Source organism: Cinclus cinclus, chromosome 4 (genome assembly GCF_963662255.1).
Source record: "Cinclus cinclus chromosome 4, bCinCin1.1, whole genome shotgun sequence".
NCBI lineage: Eukaryota > Metazoa > Chordata > Aves > Passeriformes > Cinclidae > Cinclus > Cinclus cinclus.
This window is the reverse complement of record NC_085049.1, coordinates 33,039,128-33,062,092: the sequence shown is the minus strand read 5'-3', so window position 1 is coordinate 33,062,092 and position 22,965 is coordinate 33,039,128. Positions and strand designations below refer to the sequence as shown.

The 22,965-nt window shown below is 37.3% G+C and overlaps 1 protein-coding gene across 1 annotated transcript in view; it reads left to right on the top strand.

Annotated features, from left to right (window-relative positions):
- Nucleotides 1-22,965, top strand: part of PTPRZ1 (protein tyrosine phosphatase receptor type Z1) — a 126,342-nt gene that overhangs the window by 55,524 nt on the left and 47,853 nt on the right. Inside the window, exons 3-8 of the mRNA XM_062492500.1 lie at nucleotides 14,215-14,394; nucleotides 16,238-16,389; nucleotides 17,766-17,861; nucleotides 18,123-18,189; nucleotides 20,647-20,804; nucleotides 21,355-21,505. Of these exons, the coding sequence (XP_062348484.1) occupies nucleotides 14,215-14,394; nucleotides 16,238-16,389; nucleotides 17,766-17,861; nucleotides 18,123-18,189; nucleotides 20,647-20,804; nucleotides 21,355-21,505 (804 nt within the window). The remainder of the gene's footprint in view (nucleotides 1-14,214; nucleotides 14,395-16,237; nucleotides 16,390-17,765; nucleotides 17,862-18,122; nucleotides 18,190-20,646; nucleotides 20,805-21,354; nucleotides 21,506-22,965) is intronic.

Sequence of the window (22,965 nt, the reverse complement as noted above, 5' to 3'; positions counted from 1 at the left end):
TGATGTTGCCAATGTGCCCAGGCAATATGATTTTCCAGGCTGTGGAGTAGTGTGCTCAATTCATCTCACAAATGAGAGGGGCCCAGGATGGCCATGAAGTGTACCTGTGATACCTCAGAAGCTCTTAGCTCTGATTGAGTTTGTATAGTTCTGGTGAAGATATTTTCTTTCTGACTTGATTTAACAAGTTCATATTATTTTTTTCTTTACATGGCTCAGCCTAATGGGAAAAGAGTAATACTGCAAAAGAGTAATACTGTCTGTCTTGCTCAGTTATTTGGATGATGGGGCAGAGTGGACCCTCAGCAAGATTGCTGATGATACACAATTCTAAGGAGTGCTGAGGGACCTCATCAGACTGGAGAAATGGGCTGACAGGAACCTCATGAAGCTGAACATAGGAAAGTGCAAGGTCCTGCACCTGGGAAAGAAGATCATCAGGCACCAGCTCATGCTGGGGGACAACTAGCTAGAAAGCAGCTTTGTAGAAAAGGACCTGGGAGTCCTGCTGGTCATGAGTCAACAATGTGTCCTTGCAGAAGAAAGAAAAAAAGGTTAACGTTGACCTGGGCTGCATCAAGTAGAGTGATGCCAGCAAGAAGGGGGAGGTGATCCTTCCCCTGTATTCATCTGGGGTGAGGCCACACCTGGAGTACTGTTCTGGACTCCTCAGTACAGGAGTCACGGATGTATTGATGGTGCTCTGAGCAGTGTGGTCTAGTGAAAGGTGCCCCAGCCCATGGCAGAGGGGTTGAAATTAGATGATTCTGAGGTCCCTTCTGACCCAACCCATTCTGTGATTAGAGAGAGTCCAGTGAACACAACAGGCAGAACTGGAATACAAGTGGTTCCCTTTAAACTTTGGGAAACACCTTTTTTCCTGTGACAGGAATGGAGCACTGACTTAGGTTGCCCAGAATTGTGGAATCTGCATGCCTGGAGAATTCAAAAGCCATTTGTACATGGTCCAAGGCAACTGGCTTTAGATGACCTAATTTGAGCAGGGAGGTTGTATAATGAGCCCCAGAGATCCATGCTACCCTCAACCATTCTGTGGTTCTGTGATTCCAAGTAAGAATCTCACACGAAAAGATTATGAAACCAGAGAAGAAATGAACTAAAAGAACATGGCAAGCTAAGAGATGATAAGTGTGAATCTCACTACAAGTTTGCAATGGTAAATCTCCACAGAATAAGAGTTTCAAATACAACAATGAGTCAAGGAACTATTTATCAGAACTGCAGTGTGACAGGATATTAGCAAAAGTACAGGCAATATAGAAAAAAAAAATAATTTTCACCAGGTCTCCTGTGACTCACAGTCACAAACTGGCAGTATTTTCTGTGGAGCCAAAAACATCTTTTCTTTGAAGATACAATTCCATGGAAACTCCACTCATTGAGTCTTCTTGATTTGATGTTCCCCCAGGGAGGTAGGCTGTACTGGAAACAAAAGATTCTGGGTATTATTCCAAGACAGAGCTTGTTCTCATGAAGGGGAAAGTTGTTCTTGCCTACAACATAGAGAAATTATTTTCAAGTACTTCACAAGGAATCTGTCTCTTAATTTTCTCAGAAGCTTTCATTTACATAGTTCTTTTGCCTTGCTTTCCCACCCCCAAGCTCCCACCTCCTTCTAAAGTAATATGTTATTCACTATTTTAGAATTGATACAGAAGAAATTTAAAATTTACTTACTGGGTTTTTTGATCAGTCCCTCAGACTGAGATATCTGTGCAAATGTACAAGTTCTTCAAGAATGAGATTAGCATTTTTTTTATCTTCAAAACTATCCCATAAACTATTAAAAAAACCCTATACTAGTACTGAAGATTCAGTACTCGGGCTTCATAGTGTCTTGCCTGTGTGATATGTCTTAGCCAGAAACTCAGGTGTTCTGTCTTCTGTTTAAGGATCATTACCTTTTGCCACTTTCTCCACTGCTATTGTAATCAATGCCTACATTAGTCATCCACAGCTACCCTAATTAGGAAGAAGTCATACACAGGTCCTCAAAAAATTAGAAGGAGAGGAAAGACTTACACATTGTGGTGTAGAGTACATATGGTAAGCAAAAGATAAATTCTTACAGAAAAATAATATTTCAAACCAGTAAGTGGTTGGTTTATACTTTGCATAAACTAGGTGAGGTTTCTTCTCGAATTTCCTTGATTATTTTTTGTGTGTCCTTGTTTTGGCTCAGATACAGTTCATTTTCTGCTTCTTAGCTGCTACAGTGCTGTATTTTGAATTCAGTGTGAGAATAATGTTAATAACACACTGATGTTTTAGTTGTTGTAAAGTAGTGCTTACCTTAAGTAAAGGGTTTTCCAGTTTCTCATGCTTTGCCAGTGAGGAGGTGCACCTGTCAGGGAGCACAGCTAGAACAGGTGGCCCAGACTGGCCAAAGTGGTATTTCCTAAAGATCATCAGACTCAGTCTGTAAACTCAGGGGAGTTGGCTGGATGGGAGCCAGTTGCTGCTGGGGAATGGGGTCAGTGGGTGATGACAAGTTTATTGTGCATTGCTGGTTTCTCTTGGGCTTTATTCCTCTCTCTCTCTCTGTTTTCATTAATGTTATCATTAGTATTACTAACATTGCTATTGTAATTTACTGTAGTTTCCAGTTAAACTGTTCATGTCTCAAGCTATTTTTACTCTTTTTCTGATTATCTTTCCCATCCCACTGGGGTGTAGGGAGTGGGCAAACATCTGGGGTTAAATCATGGCAATATGCAATCTGAGTTTCTTGTTTGAGAATATAATAATTAGGCATCATAATTTGATGCAAATTTAGGTCAATAGAGGTTTTGTGACTTCAGTCACAAGAGGAGAATTTTTCAAAATAAGAACAGTCATACATTGAAATAATCTCCCCAGGGAAGTGGTGGATTTCCCATCTTGGACACTTGTAAGATTCAGTTGGACAGGGTGCTGGGCCATCTTTTCTGCACTGTGCTTTTGCTAGGAAAGGTTGAACCAGATGATCACTGAGATCCCTTCAAACCTGGACTTCTATGGTTCTGTGATTAAATAGTTATGGAACTGTGTCACAAGAGTCTAAATGCATGCAGTGGTATTTGTTGCCATATTGCATACACTAGCCATTGAGCTGGAATAACAACTATAAAACAAGAAATTTATTATATTTAACAATTTTTAACAATTAGTTGCTCTTACTTGGAAATTGGAGTTTGTTTTGCTACAGAAATATGATCTATTTATGTGAACAGACACAAGGTGTTTTGTGTCCAGTACGTTCTGTGACCAGACTAGCTGACTGCACATCCATCTGGTTGTGAGGCTGAGACCTAATTCAAATGAGAACCAAAACACCAGAGAAATACTACAGGAGAAATAAGACTCTGGTTTAGGGTTTATGTGTGCCAGTGAGGGAATTCCATGAGGAATTTTGCAGTAAGGTCTGTACAGACTTCTCAAGAGCACAAAGGTTTAGTGTGTCCCATTGTAATAGTGCTGATGGTGGGGAAGGTGTATCTTCTTTAACTTCACAATTCAAAGTTAGGCACTGACATTAGGCACTTAAATAGCACAAGGGGGAGTTATTTTCTTCAGAATACACCAGTTAGCAGAAAGGTGCCTGCCTCAGCCCATTTGTGTCATCCCTGCTCTTTCCCTGCTGCATGCTCAAGCAACTGGCTACAAAATCAGCCATTCCTCTTCTTATCTTTTTAAGGCCCAATGATGCTTGAATTTCTAGCCTCACCATGCCGCAGCACTGGCAGAATGAGTGAAGATGATTTGTTCTCCTTCCCTTTTAACTATTCTCAGACCTTATCATGGAAATGCAAAATACAGATGGTGAATAATTTTCTTTTGGCTGAGGAGCATAATCATATTGTGCCAAATTCACTGCCTGGCTGTAGCTGCTAGGATATTATATTAAAATGGGCATTGCCTTGAATGTCCCTGAAGAGCAGGAGGCTCAGCTGCTCTTGGTGCTGTTGGCTGTGTACTCGGAGGTCAGGAGGCCCATACCAGCTGGATCTGTGCCTTGGGAGATAGTGGCAATGGATGATGAGTCTGTATGTCCAAAATGGGCTTTGATTTTGATTCCTCAGCTTAGTCAAATCAACAGTATCTTAGGGCACAAATAGTGATAGAATATTTAGGGGAGCTTTTGGTGAAAATTTGGGTATTAATGAACTCTAATGTAGCTTGGTTCCGTTACCTTGATTAACTGCAATTCAGGTAGGTGCACAATAAACGTCTACTGGGGACACTTTTTCCTAACTGCTTACAGACTTGTTTCGGTTATGGCTGTCCAACTCTTTGCAGATGGAATGGACAAGATTCTTGTCTGAAATTTTTTATTCTGGAGTAATTCAGTATATGTGTGTTTTCAAAATATTTAAATTCAAGGTGTTTCAGGTCGTATATTTTTTTCCTGAGTATAAAATTGATACTTTCCAACAAGAGCAAGAATTAAAGGAGAAGCAGCAATAGGTAAAATTTCATTAAAATTTAATTTGCCCCTACAAATCAAGAAGCATTTGGATTCTTCAGCACTGGGGATGACTTGTTACTGAAGTTACTTGTATGTCAGTCCCCTCTGAAGACTCACTAATATCCTTTATGTGAGTGACAGCATAATTCCGTGCAGAAGAAAATTACTGCTGTGCACTGGGGAGACACTTGATAGTTAGGTGATGTTAGTGGGTCAAGAATACCATGTGTTAATCTTGATCTTTCCAGAATAACTTCTTGATTAAAGTAGATAAACAGACGAAGAGTCATTCCTTTAATCCACTGTGATAAAGTATGCTAGATCTCCTCCTGCTTAAATGGTAAAAAGTAAAAAGTAAAAATGCAGTATTTGCAGGTGTACAGAGTGTGCCTTATATATTTGATCCCTAGGTAATAATGTGACAAAAATTAGAAGCATGATCTTCATATCCCCTTCTACTTTCTCACGTGTGTGTATGAAAAACATATTTTTTTTCTCCATGGAGAAATAACAAAGAAAAACGATTATACCAATCTTCATGGAAGAGGATCGTATATCAGATTGTGTAGTTCTGTGTATTAGCCATGGATTTATAAACAAAACCGAACAACAACCAAACTGTTAAGGAGTTTAGTGAATTTAAATTTAGTATTGATATGAAAACTTCCCCGCTGTGAACTTTTGTCTTAGGTGGAGTAGGTAGGTGACAGTTTTTATTTGTTTCTCAATACAAGCAGTGCAATGAATTCTTCATTTCAGAAAATATGAAGTAAAAAGCTTTTCTCCTAAAAGCAGCAAGCCATTTTAGGCAAATTTTATCACAGTGAGGTTAAAGAAAGTACAAGAACCTACTGGCTGATGGAGATAGATGTTAGAGTAAAACTGCCCAAAGATGCATGAGTTGTGTACCTCTGTCCAGCTGATGCTGCTTCCATCCTCATTTCAAATATTTTCCATTGTAGGAGAGAACGAAAAAGTTGTGAAGGAAAATCCTGTCAATGGCAGCAAGTTCCAAATCTGAGGTAGATTGCACCTACTGCTGAATAGCTTTTAGCTCTGCACTCTTGAGAATAACTACTCAACATTGAAAATGACTGAGAGTTCTTAATACTGAAAGGTTTTAAAGGCTGGTTAGGACTTTTTATACATTTGCAAAGGAAAAACAGATCTGCACAACTTGTTTATACAAAAATTACTTGAAATAAATACTTACTGTGTAATTTACATAATGATGTTTTCACATCAAGACTGGGTAAAATTTCTCTCAGTGGAAGAGTTTATAAAGAGTGTTTTTGGGGATATGATAATCTCAAAAAGTTTAATCAGGTAGTTGTATTATTTTAAACTTAACATGGATTATCAGAGAAACAGTTATGTACATCCACTGGCATTGCTGTGGCAGTTCTGAAACCGTCTATACAAAGTTTTTGAACAAAATGTAAACATAATGGTAATGCTGAAATTATATTTAGTCCAAATAAAATAATGCCATTAGTGAAGGAAGTTTTGTGTAATGTCAGGAGGGGATTGAATTTTTCAACATCTTTTGAAGGATTTTCTTTTATTTTGGGGAGGTAAGGGAAAGAGAATTAAAGTTTTTAGTTATTGTAGTCAAAAATTCTTCCCAGAAAAGGCCACTTTATGAACTAGATTTGTTTTTCTAAAATAGAAAATAAAATAGGATAAGCAATTGTGTAGATAAGCACGCATAAGTTATGGCCCTGTGTAAGAAATCCATATAGCTCAATATAATACACATTTCTACCCATCACCTTGTTTTATCCTTATTATGCAAACAGAATGTGTATTGAAATTCCCATAGAAGTGTGATATGAAATCCTGCAAAAATATGCTAAAAGTAATCCAAATTTCCTGTGGTATTATGTTCTTCTGGAGGTATTTAGGGGCTTCATTTTATAAAAATGGAAACTCTGTGAAAATGAGAACCTGGGGAGCAGAGAACCAGAATTACTGGTATGTCCTTTTGGACATTAGGGTAATTTATCTGCAGGCAGCCTCCGGGACTCCCTGGCCAGTGATTTAATCTGATAGTATTTTACACTTATATTTGTCTTTCTTTGGATTTATCTATCTAGTCCTTGCTTTTTATGATCTTTGTTACTCTTTACAGCTGAAATAAATGCCTTTTTGCTATTCAGAGTTTAATGCTTACCTTTTTGATGGCTATTTGTGTGACTTTTGCATTCACAGTTCCACTATTGTTGTTCAACAGTGATGTTTTACATACTCACAACCGATCTGACTCAAAGCCCAGAGAACCTACTTGTGGGTTATTTTTATAATTCAGCATGCTTTGGATCAGAACTCATGACTATGGCCTTTGTGAAATGTATTATTCTTCTAGATAGACTTGTGCTGACCCAAGTTATTTTCTTTGGTGGTAGCAACATAGTAATGCATGTGTTTGATAACAGGAAAAAGTGCCCCTATGCTATCCCACAACAGGACATCTCATGGAACTAAATAGACTGCCTGTTAATGTTTAATAGTCCAAGAGGGAGGGAGAATAGAGGGAAGAAAGCAGGGGAACGAAAGAAGAAAGAGTACAGGAGGGAAATCATACAACAATAGAAGACAAAAGGAGACTCTATTTATTTTCTCAGTGAAAGCCAATACTGTTAGATCTGCTGAGCTGAGAAGGAGATTATGTACTCTATTCTAAAATTCATCATTGCATTTTCTTTCTTTACAGCCTGGTTCTGTCATGCAAGATAATTTCTAAAATACAGTAGAGTCTACTTTGTAGTAATGAGGAGAGAAAAGTGAAGACTAACATAGTGTCATAATGTGAGTCATTAGACGTAGAAGGTGATCTGGACTCCAGCAAAAATGAGGCTTCTTGCTGCTGAAGATGAGATTCATTGTGCTCATCTCCTGGGACTGCATGAGCTATCACTTATCAGACAGGTGTTAAATGCTGTGCTTGGAGTAGATTATAGCTTCCTCTTTCTTTGCTCCAGCTGAGAGTCCTTTAGAGTGCATTTTTAGGCCTGTTAAAAATTGCTGCAGCCTTTGTGTCTATGCAATTTCTTTCATATGCAGTTATTCCATTTCTCATAAAATGGTACTTTATGATATGGGGAAGATGGAGATACCACCGTCAGCTTCATTTATGCCCGCGTTCACCAACAGAAAGACAATAAACATCCACGTGTTCTATGTACAGTGGTCATATGTTTGGGAGTAAGCTCTACTTCTGGGAAGTGCAGATGAATTGTTCATGGGGCCGCACCATGTTTGAAAAATGTTGCTTTTATGTTGCAAATCTGGGGTGGCTTGAGGGGAAAAAGCCTGTGCTTTCCTCACTTTATTCCTTCCCTGCTAGCCACATGTGAAACAGCTGAAAGAAAGGTGGGGAGTCCTCTGCTTGTGGAAGACCAAACACTCTCATGTGGGAGACCAAATGTTGCCATGACACGTTGACAGCTAATTAAAATGTGTGTATGTTATATGAAAATAAAACATAGACCATGTTTCTTGGTGCTTATTTCTTAGTCTAAAAGTGAGTCAGTTCCATGTATTCCAGTTCAGTTTTCAGTTCTGGTTATCTGTAATCTTGAAATGATCCTTGTCATTCAACAGTGTCATATTCAATTTCAGGCTTTAATGTGTTACTGAAGGTGAAGGAAATAACTACTACAATCTGAATTCCTTGGAACAAGTTTAGAAGTTATGAAGACCAGTTAGGGGCTTCATATATTGTCAAGAATTAAATAAAGCAGGAAGAAGAATGTGTTACTTTTTACTGGACATTTTCTCATTTGGCACTGCACCAAACTTCCTTCCTTAATACTTAGTTGAAAAATATTGCTTAGATCATAACACTACAGTAATTACAAAAAATTTTGGGGCAAGTTTTCATTATATATACCTACATGATTCTCTAGCTGAAGTTCTATGCAGATTCAGCAGCAATAAGAGGAGAATGATAGAAAAGAGGTACACCTTAAAAGGTTGACTTAATTTCTCCCATAATCCTTCTCCCAGTCTGAACAGCTGCCCCATTGAGTGTCCTGTAAATAGAGCATCTGTGATAATTTCTGTTTCTCTAGTACAGAAGTATTTGACTGTGTATTTTCTAACTAACCTGCAATGACCAGATCTTTTAGGCAATGAAAGAAGAGAAACAGCAAACAGTTGCTATTATGAAAGAAAGCTGTCCACTGGCATTCATCATCCTATGCATTTTGCTCAGTAATTCACTTAGTCTGACTATGAATCATCAAACTGAGTCCCAGGAAGAAAAAATAACAGAGAGCCACTGTGTTAATAGAACTGATTTGTTTTCCACTGTATCTCAACAACTGTAGTTTATTTTATCTGGAGATAAAGTGAAAAAAAAAAACCTTTTTTCTTCACTTGGTTGGTTTTTGACTGCTTTATTAAGCAATGTCTCCATGACTATAGATATGAGGAAAGCATATAGTTTGTGTTCAAAAAATAAACAAACAAAAATTGAAGAAAGAGCCATAGTCTGAAGATAGAAACTTATTTCATCAGTATTTTCCTGACACATCTTCCGTGACAGATTTTAATAAGAGGTAAGTGGTGTAGGACACTTTAGATGAGGAGCAGGAAAGATTAACATGATAGGGTTCAGCTGAATAGGGGTTAGTGCCGTGCCATCTTTCAGGGTATTCTCAGAGATACTTCATGTTTATGTAGACACAATGCACAAGATACAGTCTAGGTAAGCTGATATTTAGATACAAAAATGATGAATAAATTGCTAAATGGAATAAGAGATTAGATTATTTGGCTTGCATTAATGCATCTGGTTGTAAAGCAACTAGAATTTTCTCTTGATTCTGATTGCTTTATTTGAGATATTACACCCCACAGTAAGAAAGTGTTGAATTCATTTCTTTGTCACTGTACGAGTTACAGAAAAAGTCCATGGGATAAATATCATTTGACTTCTGCTCATTTAAAAGCAAGTTACTCTATTAGTGTTGAACTTTGAGGGTATAAGTGCTATTAAATTTTTCTGGATTTACTCTGTGGGCTTTCTTTAACCAAACCAATACAATTTTATTTTTGAAAACTTCACCGAGATGTTGGCAAGAAATACACTGTTGGAAAACCTCCAAGAAATTGCATCACTGAGACAGGCATAATAAATGGCTAAGCCCAAACCTGGAAGCCAAAACTCCTTCTTTGTAGTTACAACTCTGTCTGGACACGTAATCTCATCCATTAAATTCAGGGATTTTCCAATCTTTAGAATTATAAATTTACGAGACTGGTTGTGATCAGGCTGTGGGAGTAGTTGGGCCTTTTGGAGGGAAACAAACCAAAACCCTAAAATTCTTACTGTGAAGATCAAGATAACACAGAAGCATTGTCTTCTACTCAGTAATATGTGAAATTTCAGTCATCCATTTTTTGATGACCATGTTTCCCTAGAATGCAAAGTTTATGTTATAGCCTTTGGAATAGGAGCTGTGGCAAGATTCCCAAGAGACCCATATTGGCAGAATTTCTCTCTTTGGGCCAGTAGTACACTCATCCAGATTGAGAGCTAAAATCATTCTTTTGTCTTGGAGGATTAGAGAATGCATTGTGCAAATTTTGGTATAATAGCTCCATATTTTAAAGTTCAGAGCAATATTGATTTGGCATCTAAATTTAAACTTTGTCCCAGTGTAAGTATGTATATCTTTTTGTGGCCTTGTTTCTGGTTTTTCATATCTTAGATAAAACATGTTTGCTAAAAGAAAATAACTGAAATCACTTAACACTTCAAAGTGGTAAGTCAATAACATTTTTTTGATAAGGCAATTCCGTTATTAACAGTCCACATAGAGGGGTTATCTTTAATTTCATATATTCATACAATCTATATTTATAGAAGTAATTTTAATGTCATGAAAGAAAATGCTGATGAAAAATGGAGAGGAAGAAATTAAGTAGAGGTAAAGAATGCATCTCTCTTCTCTTTTCTGCTGTCTTTCATCTATAAAATAAACCCTAGGGTTCACATCCATTTCGTTAAAGGTCTTCCCTGAGCCTCCTTTTCTCCATGCTAAACAGCCCAGCTCCCTCAGCTGCTCCTCATAAGATTTGGACTCCAGACCCTTCAACTGCTCTGTTGCCCTTCTCAGGAAACTCCAGCACCTCTATTTCTTTCTTTCAGTGAGAGCTGAAGTGGAAGCCAAAAGGAGAACTGAATGCTCGTTGTAGGAGTGGAATCTTAGGGACTAAGGTTGACGATCAGAGTTAGATATGAACATTTCCTAGAAAGAAAGTCTAGGAAATTTTTCTTCACACATTCTGCCTTGGACAGAAGTGATAAGGGTTACAGCATAGGCAGACCTTCATTTAATCTACTTTGTTCAGTTTTATTTCCATTCTTTGTGAATTGCCAGTTACTTTTTCAGCTCTGACACCTTTCACAAACATTCTTCCTGTGTGCACTCCTGAAGATATATTGTGCATAATTTTTTCTCCTCAGATTTCCAAAGCGCAGTTCGGGAGAATTCACTTTCAAAGCTCAGTTCCAACAATATTTTTCAAAATGGCTGGCACAGTTTTGATTTATGATTTCCGTTGTAACACCTATAGTAAAACAGTCTGCTGCTGTTTAAAAACATTAAATTCTTTCACTTTTACTTTGGCTTTCAGCAAGTTATGCAAACTGCAGCAGTTCCACCACCTGCTGCCTACACCAGATGCTTTTACATTAACATTTTAATTCAGATCAGGAATGGATTTTTGAAGCAAATCTTCTGTCTGCACCCCACTTACTAAGCTTTGGTTTGCAAGATAGAGTTGTGTGACATGGGTTCATCTTAACTGGCACCAGTCAGGAATTGTGTTGCAGACAAGTACCTTACACCCTTCAGCAGCCAATGGGCATTCAGCCTATCGGAACAGACAGAGCTAGACTGAGGTAAAAATGTTTTGAAAAACATCTGGTATGGACATCTGGTCCTCAACCTCAACTGTTTCCTTCTATATAGCCATTCATATTGTTCAGTAATATTTGCTAATATACACATGCAGTATCTGCTCCAGCATTTGCAGAATTAATGCATAAACATGATTTTGAAGCTCAAATACAATTCAGGTCATCATGACCAGACTCCAGTACTCCATTCTTTAGGTGATTCCCCTTGTTCCTGCCCCAGATCAGACCCTGTCATTGATTTTCTGCACATTTTATTCCATAGTTATTTATCAATGCTACAGCTACACACTGTCTTCTGGGATGAGCAAAGATTACAAGTTTTATCACAAGACGCATGTTAGGACTTTATTACACGCTGAGGCACAAGAAATGTCTACCAAGTTGAAGAACTTAAGTTCGACATACAAAACCACAAAATATAAAACTGTGGAAATTGGAAGGAGATTATAGTTTCTCTAGTTTTAATTTACTTCTTTTTATTTAACATAATTGTAGAGAGTAGAGAATTTAAAGACAAGATGAAAAATGCAATAATGTCTTTCATCAAAAGAAGCGTGGAAGAAATTTCCCAAAAGCACCGTAGTGGGAAAGAGAAGAATCATGTTTTTTGTCAGTTCCAATGTCAGTGATGGGAAGAGCAGAATAATAGAAATGCATTTTGGAAAAGAAAATAAGGTGTTCTGAAGGAGAGACTGCATGTGGGCTTCGGGATTGGGTATGTCAGTGGAAAGAGAATGGAGATTTCTACTGCCTTGGGGCAACTGCAGGATTCTGAGGAAGTGTTTGGCTTTGTCAAAAGGAGCAAAAGAAATAGAGCATGGAGTAGGGAGTGCAGCTTAACTCCAAGGGATGGCTGTGGGCAGCCATCCCAACCCAAACTGGCAGAAACGTGCCAGAGAGAGCTTTAAAGAGTTTCCTGCATCTTGGAAAATCACTGAGCTGTCTGAAATCAGACCTGGAAACAGGACCCTGTTGGCAACAATGCACAGGGTAAGCTGAGAGTTGTTATTTCTGTCCTTTCTGACCCTGTTTGGAGGATTTTCTTTTAAACTTTGTTTACAAAGTTTGCTGATCTAATTTGTATTTTTTTAAAATTATTTAAATTAAATTAAAAGCTTTCAGTATTTGTTGGAAAATTCATATAGAAGACCTGAGCAGATTAATATCCAAGTATTGGTTGACTTGAGCTCAAAATTTCTTAAGGGATACTTTTGAAAGAGATGAAATGTTAGCCACTCTTTTTGTGGGAAAGTGATTGCATTACAAATCAGGATATTGCATTATTTTACCAGCTGATAAATTATAAGTGATAACTAAAGCCCAGGGCAAGTCTGACTTGAAGAGGAGCTGAAAGCTTATCCAGTGTGCCATTTCCAATGGAACCAATCGTTGCTTGATTCAGAGTTCATGTCCCCACCTGTAGGATGCTGACATTCTGTGGCTTGAACTCTCTTTAGGTTGTTTGACTAAAAGCAAACTGGCAGGCAGGTAAATATGTTTGTATATCATCTGCAGTAATTCTGATGCAGCAAAGTGATACTGGTAACTCACTTAACTTGTACTTGTTCAATAATTTAGTTCGTGTTTGTTTCTAACTGGATATCCAGGTGAGCATCTTGTATTACTGCCTGTTGTCATGGTTACAGGAGTCACTGCATATCTTCTTCCCTGTATGAGTTTTCTGAGTGCAATATGAGAGCTGTCCTTGCCTGAAGTACATGATTGCAAATCTTAACTGACAAACTGGGATATGGCACACTGGCCAGTAAATGAGCATTGGTTTATTAAAACTTATCTAGTAGAATTCAAATATATGCACTGCATACACTAATAGTTCTTAACTACTAGTAAGTGGGAAGTTAACGGAAGTATTTCATTTTCTTACATCTGTGTTGTTAACTCTTGGTTTTAATTAGCATTTTGAAGTGTTGCCAGAATTCCCTGTCAGGACAAAAATATCTGTATGTTTTCAAACACATTAACATACACAAAATATTGTTCCATTTATATTAGTATATTATATAAACAAAAGATTGTCAGAGCTACTACTGCATCATAGCAATTTGTGAAGTACTTGCACACTTCTTGAAAATAATCAAGGTTTTGGTGAAGGACATGCTGTCTGTGTCCCTGTTTCTGTCTGGACTGGCCCCAGTGCAATGGCACGCAGCCCCTGTGCCCTGGCAAAAGCCCTTGTGCAGCACAGGAGCTCCTCTCTGTTGGGCAGCTGCAGAGGGAGACAGATGGCTGGAATGGGAGTGCACAGCCCTCCACAGGCACAGCTGGGCTGTACAGCCAGGCTCTTTTTTCCGTGGTAAAATCAGTTTACCTTTTCACCTCTGGGTGAGAAATTCTTAAAACATCTTATTGCTCCTTTATATTTAAAAACCTTACCGGGTAGATGATGTCACTGGGCAAAAGAACATTAACATTGGTATGATTAAAATTATTTAGATAGGATAGTTTTCCAGAAATTCCCATGGTTTTTTGCATGCTGATTCCGTTCATCTGGAAGCTTTCTTTTTTTTTTTTTTTGTTTTATGAGTGTTGTTCATTAGGGTTTTGTTGTTGTTTTATGCTTTCCTCAAAGATTCATAAGAATGTATATGTTGATGTCTAGAGTGCTCAGAGTGAGACTTAACTGCTGAAGGTAGGAATCAGTGGTAGGTGTGTTAAACATTGCTACAAAGTCTGAAAGAAGGGCAGATACTCTGATCTCAAATTCAAAACTGTGTTTTAACATTACCACAATAAAAACATGTATGGATGGCAGTTTGGATTTAAAGGTATTTACCCCACATGTTTTGATTTCTAGGTACTTTGGACCAAAAGAACTGGGGCAAGAAATATTCTGCCTGTAATGGTGCCAAACAATCACCTATTAATATAGATGAAGACCTTACCCAAGTTAATGTGAATCTGAAGAAACTTAAATTCCATGGATGGGAAAAGGAAACTTTGGAAGATACTTTCATCCGCAACACTGGCAAAACAGGTGAAAAAAAGAAAAGAAGTCAGATTCCATGTTTGGAGTTAAGAGGTCTAAAAAGTAATATAGGATGAGCAACCAACCAAGGACTTTTAATGGATCATTTTCATTTCACTTAGCTGGTACACTCTGAATTTATCTATTAAATAAATAAACAAAACAACTGTGATGACAGTAGCTAAATGAAACAGAAATCACACAAACAAAAATTGTGTGCATGGACAGATACAGCCAAAGTAATCACGTCGTGACTGTCATCCCATCATGGGCATGTCATTAAATCTAAACAGGAAGTTGGCATCTTCTGTGAAATTATGGTAATTATCACTATATATCTACAGTCTGTAATGGGCAGGCAAAAATTATTTTTTAAAAGTATAAATAAATTACATACTCATCTGAAAGCACTTCATGGATGAGTTGAAGTTACAAAAAACTCAGGTTGGGATTCATCTCACCCACACCTAGACACGTATAATGTAGAAACTTGCATCTGAATTACTCACGTCGACACCTCCTAGCAGTCAAAGAAGAGGAATAGGTGCTTTTGTGTTCTGATTTGTCTTACCAATCTTAGAATTACATTTTAGAAAGAAGTAACTTATACCTACAAGTGCCCATTTTTCCCAGCCATGAAAGAAGCTTATAATGTCATCTAAATTGCTGGACAAATCTTTTTACAACCACTTATCCAGGAAAGCAGTAACTAAAAGCTGCTTGTTAGAAGTACTGTTCTTTGTTTTGGGCATGGGTGTGGAGGAAGGTATCTTTTAACAGCTGTCTTTGACCTTCTGCCAGTTCCAGCGGGGCCCCCAGATCAGCCTTTTTGGTTCAGTTCAGTTCAGTTTATCATCATTGTTCCTAATTTCTGTTCTTTTTGTCATGTACTTCCTACATACCACTACACAAATCCCTTACTTCCCTCCTGCCCTACTAGCTGAGAAAATATTACTTTGCCTTTTCAAGATGCCCCTGAGAAAATGTTGTTTAAAGTCAATAAAAGTGAACTGAGCTCCTTCACATCTAGAGCAATCCAGATATTATACCAGAACTGCTAAGTTTGTTTAAATGGTCTTTAAGATCTTGAGGAAAGGAATGTAGTTAAAATTAACTCCATTAGTGCTGTTTTATCAAGAGGTCAAGCAGTTTGCAGTCGCTGGAGATGGGAAAGCCAAAATGTGGGGCTTCAGTCTATTCCATCCTGCTCATTCTCTCCAGAAGACAAATGCTCTGTCCCATCTACAATTTGTGTACAGCTACAGTTTATGTCCAGCTGAAGACCTGTCTTCAGCTTTTTCCCATGGGAGACAGCTCCACAAAGAATTTTAAGTCACAGTCCTCCTAGGAACTGGCTGAAATATTCTTTTGTCATGTTGCCTCATGATTTGTATATAGAATTGTGGTAAAAATGAATGGTATGTTTGTATTTTTCATTCTATTAGAAACGCAGGTTAGAAACACAGACCCTTTCAGGAAGGTATGTACTTCAGGAATTTATTTTCTTAGACACAGTTGGTGCCTAAACCATCTTTCTGAGCTTTTTAGTGTAGTTCTGTGTCTACTTTCAGATAACAGGAAGCCAAGGGCACTTCATTAAATTACTAAATTAGGAATTACAGCATGAAATGAAACATATTATCCATGCTAATAGTGAATTGCCACACTTGTTACTTAGTTTAAATAGACAATTTCTCGTCAAACTGCTTATGAAATACAGAAAAATAAGCATATAATATTTAACTTCTAGCACCTAAAAATATGAGCACCTGAAATATGAGAGTTATACATGCCTTGGCTGGCTTTTATATTGACACTCCTTTTTTTATCCCCTCTTTCTCAATTTTTTTAGTGGAAATTAACCTGACAAGTGATTATTATGTCAGTGGAGGTGGGTTAGACACCATATTCAAAGCAAGCAAGATCACTTTTCACTGGGGAAAATGCAATGCATCATCAGATGGATCAGAACATAGTCTAGAAGGACAAAAATTTCCTCTTGAGGTAAAGTATGGAATTGATTTTGATGATTTCAACAATTTGACATTCTGTGATATTTCTACTCTACAAAATTCCTTTGTTTATCTCTTGAGTCTACTTCCAAATATAGATTTGAATCCAAATTAAGAATAAATTATGTATTTAGAAGGGCAGTGTAATGTGTTAGTGGCATGTTGAGAATGTCTAAACTACATTTTTCCCATCTTCTAAGGTGATATTAGATGTCAGCTGTGCTAATCTGACAAAGTTCTCACTAAATGTTTGGCTCCTATGAATCTGGCCCATCATACTCCACATCAATTCTTTGTTCAAAGTGTAAATGGACTTCTCAAAGTCAGGGCTTTGCTGAGAGCCCATGGGAGCTGCTGGGCCTTCCAGATACAAGCGTGGCCCACGTTGCTGGGCTGGATAGAGCTGGCAGTGGTGTGCCAAGAGCCGTGTGAGCAGGTCCTGGGTGCAGCCACACTGATAGGCAGCCAGGCCACTGTCCCCCTGATTTGGCAGTATGGGTTGCAGCAGCGTGGGAGTAGGGTGGAGGAGAGGAGCAGCTCTCCCTGGGATGCTCAAAGGCCAAACTCTCTTCCCTCAACATGACATTGTGTCATTTTCCAGTTAAAAAGAGGCAGTTGTGGCAGGCAACTGTTCTGTTCTTCATTCCAAGCATTTTGAACCTCTATGTGAAAGCAAAGCAGTAGTGCCAGGGCTGGCCTAGACATGGGGAAGTGTGGTAAACTAGGAACAGTCCCTGGACAGTGTCATTTCTTTTACCTCACTGACTGCTTAAAAATTCCCAATGGCACTCCATCTGTCCTGACAAGGCATCACAGAGAATACTCTCTTCCATCATCGTCTCATAGAAAGCTACTAGGAGAACTGGAGGAGATTCCCCAGCTGCATCTGGAGAAAGAGGGAAAGGGGTGCAACAAAACCAATGCTCATGACAGCAGTCATATGTGGGTTCAAAGTGCCTGGTAATCTTATATCAGTGCTTTTCTACACTTTCTGAAAGGCAGAGGCAGTAGCAACATCTCGACATATCATTCATGTTTTATCTGATGTAAAGATTTCATTTCACCAAGTACTGTAGATCAGGTGTGCAGTTAGCTTACTGCATTATGCATGGAAAGCATTGTGCTCCCTGAAAGGGTAATTCTTGCATCCTTAATAGCCAGGAGAGGTTGTTTTTAAGTAGCTAATTGTTGATGAATTCCATTCTGCATTCTCAGATAACACAAACGAGATATGTAAAAAATCCCTATATTTGTTTAAAAATTTTTGTTCGGATTTTTTTTCCCTCAGAATGGGAATATGAATAATTTTATTGTTTAATTTTTGCAATGTTTTTAATATGTAACTTTTGAATATATTTTTAATTGCAGATGCAAATCTACTGCTATGATGCAGAACATTTTACAGATTTTGAAGAGGCAGTTAAAGGAAGTGGAAAGTTAAGAGCTTTATCAATTTTGTTTGAGGTAAACAGAATATATCTTTGTGTCATTTAATAAGTCTTAAAGCACAGCAGATGTTCAAACTGAATTTAATGGGTTCCACTGTGTGATCATTGAGTTAAAAAATTGCATGTGCCTTTCCAATTTATTCTTTCGGAAAAGCAGATGGGCAAAATAAATTTGTTTGGCTTTAAATCATCTATAATTTTGGTGGTGAACTGTAACTTCCATTTTTTTTTTTTCATGAAGCCTGTATTGTTAAAACATGCAATTTATTTTTAACAGATTGGACTAGAAGATAATCCAGATTATAATCCAATCATTAATGGAGTAGATAGTGTTAGTCGTTTTGGTAAGTTTGCCTTCATGTTTTATTGATTACTCATTAACTAAATTCCACTTCAGTGTGGTTATGAAACCTTTAAGACATTGAGGAGCATGGTTCTTTGTTGTTCAGTCATGTCTATTTTGTTAGAAATTATAGAAGTCATCTGGATAGGTGAGAACTGGAACATCAGCAACCACATATAATCTAACATGAGCAAATGCCAGATTCTGCTCCTGGGGAAGGACAAACTAGGAGTGAGAGACTGAAGAGCACCTCTTAGGAAAAAGTTTCTAACTCATCTTCATGGTTTTTGCAGAAGAAGAAATATGAATGAGCACTGTCTTGGAAAGGGATATATTCCTACATCATGTCTATGGCTTTAAGGAAACCTTGTCTCAGTTTTGCTTTATTTATTCCTTATTTAATGGTGCTTGAATGTAAAAAGCTGTTTTAAAAGCCTTCAAAAGTGTTACACTAAGATCAAGATTTTTTTTTTCCTCTGGAAAACAAACACTACATAACAAATTTCAAAAGTTAGAAAGACATAGGAGATGGAAATATAAAGTAGTTAAGATTCATTACTTTTGTGTGTCATCTTCTGTGAAACAAAAAAGAGAACTAGTAATACATTAAGATAGATGCTGTCCTACAGCCTTGGAAGGAGCTGTAAAACTATCAGCAGCAAGATCAAAAATACATCCACTACATGGCACTTCAGCAATGCTTAGAATAAAATTTTCCTGAATAAAATGCAGAAGAGCTCAGGAAATTCAGGTCATGACTAAATCAAGTTGTTTCTCTGAAGACAAGCACACAATCTCGCTTTGTCTGTGATGTACATGAATTGTCCTTGTCAGTCCTATCTGTATTGTGCTTATTTGAATCACAGTTGCCGAGTTCTCAAGCTCTGCAGAGGAGCACTCCTGTTCCTTCTAGACAAACTTTCTGTTTTTCATCATTCTTTGTAGGTGTTTGATTTTGAGAATCTAAGCTGTCAGTATCATTAAAGGTTATTCTAAAACCCAAGGCTGCAAAATACATGGAAGAATTCTTGTTATGAATGAGAAGTTTCATGTCCCCAACCATCTAGATAAAATGGACTTCACTTTTGCTGAGGGAAGAATATGCTAATTAGACACATATCAGATAGCAATGATAGCTTCTGTCTGAAGGCTGATTAGCATTTTGACAGGAGAAGTGGAAGGATGTGCTTTTCTCAACACTGCTAAATGTTCCCTCTTCACAAAATATGAATGAGAGAGAGAGGACGAATCAGCTCTTAAACCTTAACTCAGTAGAGAAGTCACCGCAGAGAAGAAAAGCATCAATCCCTTGTAGTCAACTATTAATACAATTTGCTGCTCCCACCAAATTTGTAAGGAACTATGAAGACAAAGACAGGTCAGTAATATGTACCGGTCTGAAGAAGTAGCATACCTGTAAAAGCATGAGTTAATTCACAGCCTGAAAATTCATTACATATTCAGAAGAAAATACTTACCAATTAGGGATGAACTTGAAATGAGTAACTTCAGATTGAAATAAGTTGTATAAGGATCTACACCATTGCAAGGCATGAAAAGCAGCATTATTTTGGATGCACCAGACAGTAAAGCAGATAATTGTCACAGTCTGAAAAGACTGCCTTGCTGAAGTTGTTACCATTTATGCCAGTTTCTGTTGCTGGACCCTACTGCCATACCAGCGGACACTTGGCTTTCTGTGGATGGCCTTCCAGCCATCCCTCATGTTTAATCCCAGCTGACAAGGTACCCAGTAAATTGCTAGCCTGAAAGATGTGATATTATTTTCACAGAACATATTCTCCTGGAGGAGGTCTTCGCATTGTTTGCTGATTTGAGTAAAGCTGCCACAGTTTTCACTATATTATCACCATTTAAAAAAAGAAAGAATACTGATCCACAGAAATTCTGCTTCTGCAGTCATGAGTAATATTAACCCTCAGGTCTAACATGGCAACAGTTCCCCAAGCACTGATTTTCTGCTGCAGTCTGGATGCTGCAAAAAACTCAACAGCTTGATTAAATTTGGGGAGAGTTTGAAATCATGTCATGAGACCTAGAACAAAGATTTAAAAAACTTTTTCTCTTTGAAATTCAAGACTTAGACAAAGGTTTGGCACCTTGCATGCAAGCTTACAGTGAGAAAATTCTTATTTTGAACCAATGTACTAAAACTGCTCTATTTGTTACTGAAGTAACTTACTACACCTTCCCAAGAAAATGAAGTTGGGTTTGAGCTATACTCTTTTCAAACTAAATAGAGTACTTCATTATTTATTTGTCTGTTAGTCTCTCTGGAGATTTAATTTTGAAAAGCCTCTAAATAAGCATGTTCCTATAATGGTAGTTCTTTCAGAGAGTGTGATTTGAATTTATTATTTGCTTCTGTAGTATTTTAAGTATCTCTATTAGTTAATTTAAAAAAAAAATAAAACTCTATTTTTCTTCTTTTTGTCAGGAAAACAGGCCGCCTTAGAACCATTTATTTTGCTGAATCTTTTGCCAAATGCAACAGACAAATATTACACTTATAATGGGTCTCTATCTGCTCCTCCATGCTCTGAAACAGTTGAATGGATTGTGTTTAAAGATACCATAAGTATTTCTGAAAACCAGGTAATTTGTTTAATGTGGTAAAGCCAAACAACTATTCATAATAACAAAGAAAAAGCAGTTGCCATGTATATGGTAGAAGCTCATGTCATTCATTACCAGCCCAACAACAAAACTTTTATCTAGTTAGAAGTATTTCATGCAGCCATTAAATTATAAAGCATCTATATTAATTGTGTTATCTTTTACCTTTTTTATAATTTAGTACTAGAATCTGAGCAATTTCTTGTCGTAAAATAGGCTAAGAACATATTCCAGGCTTTCTGGACATGGAGCTCAGATAAAGAGGATTACAAAGCATTTTTTGGATGCTCCCCCAGCCACATGGTGGTGCTGAGCAGAGCATAGCTCCAACAGCTGAGTGGTTGAAAAATGCCTGTGGAGTAAACCATTAGATATACTGATAGTACAGAAGAACAAAAGTTTAGTGCCATGCAGGATAACTCAACTGTGAGACTTCATCCAACGTCTTTTCCCTAGAGTTTTTGCCTATTAGCAGAATCTGGTCAATTTTTATGTCTTCTAACTTATTTTTTTTCTTCTTGTCTCCTAGTTAGCTGTATTTTGTGAAGTGCTTACAATGCAGCAATCTGGCTATGTTATGCTGATGGACTACCTGCAAAACAACTTCAGAGAACAGCAGTATAAGTTCTTCGGGCAAGTCTTTTCCTCTTACACTGGACAAGAAGAAATTCATGAAGCAGGTACTTACCGAATAGTCGTTCCTCTCTTCACAAGTTAAAAGACAGTTTTCAGTAAATAGTCATTCAAGTATGAAGTTACTCATTTTAAATTGTGTAGAAAGTAGCACACTGTGTTATTAGTCATAAATCTATCACTTCAGAGAAAATAAACAGCAATCGTAAGACATGTCAGATTAAATGGAGTGGAAAAATAAATTCTTGTCTTGACCAGGCATTCAGTGAAGATCATGTCAGTTCAAGCTTTCTTACACTGACCTTACAGTGTGTTTCAGACTTCAATAAAGCTGCCTTTTCAAAGACTGTGAGAGTATTTTGTTTTACAAACCTATTTGGTTCTTTATCATGCAGTGTGGATGCTTTTTCAACAGAGACTGAAATGAAGTCACCAAATTAATTTCCTGTAGTTTGCTTAGAAAGTGATAGATGGAGAAAATTCCAGAAGCCAGATTCTGTTCTCAGTCTAAACCTAAAACTTCAGGGAAGTTTGTGAGGTTGTGTGACCAAAATAGTACATTATGTAATGGGAAACAGGATTTGGCACTAAATATAGAAGTCAATGATTCCTATACTAACAAGCACAAAAGAATATATAAGAAACATCTAAACTGGAAGTGTAACTGCTGTTGTTACTTGGATGGGAATACCAGTAGATTTGTTGACTCAGTTTCACTGAACTGTTTTTAATTAGACATAAACAGATGATACAAGCACAGGCTATAGGTGTTCTCCAGATTAGAAGTGTGGTGTCATGTACTTATGTATATTTATGTGATCACACATGTATATAGACACACACAAATGCAACAATAGGATTTGTTTAATGTAGAGCATTAGAGAAGCATTTATATTTTCACTTCCATTTTAAGATAAATTTTAAAACTCTAGAATCATTAAAATTAAATGTTCAAATATAAGAGCTGTAACATGAATGCCAAGGTCTCTAAGAGTCAATAGGCCTATTCATGTTTAATACTGCTTAGTAGTCAACAGAAAAAACTAATCTTTTTAATCCTTTTAGAGGATGTATGAGAAATGCCAAGACTGATTATTACTCAGGTAGATAACTGAAAAATTATTTTGTGTTGTGAAACCTAGACTCCAAATTTTCTCCTCTTGTGTTCAGTGTAGATTGTCATTAGTCAGTAGGATTAAATGCTTAATTTATTGCTGTAATTAATACATGACATTTCTAAAGTAGAGCTAAGTTTTCTTAGAAAAGCTAGAATCATCGTTCTATTCCATTATAAAGTAATTTCAGGATTTTTCAAAGTAATTGCAGGAATTTTCAAAGTATTTCCAGAAATTTTCTCACAGCGGCATCCCCAAAATTTTTGGTGTATAAGCATAGTCCTACTTAGGGCATGGGAGATGCTTCATTCCCCAAGCCTGCCTAGTGATATATGTAATTTCCCTATGCAGTATGTATGTAGCAACTTAAGAAGATTAAAATAGCTAATCCT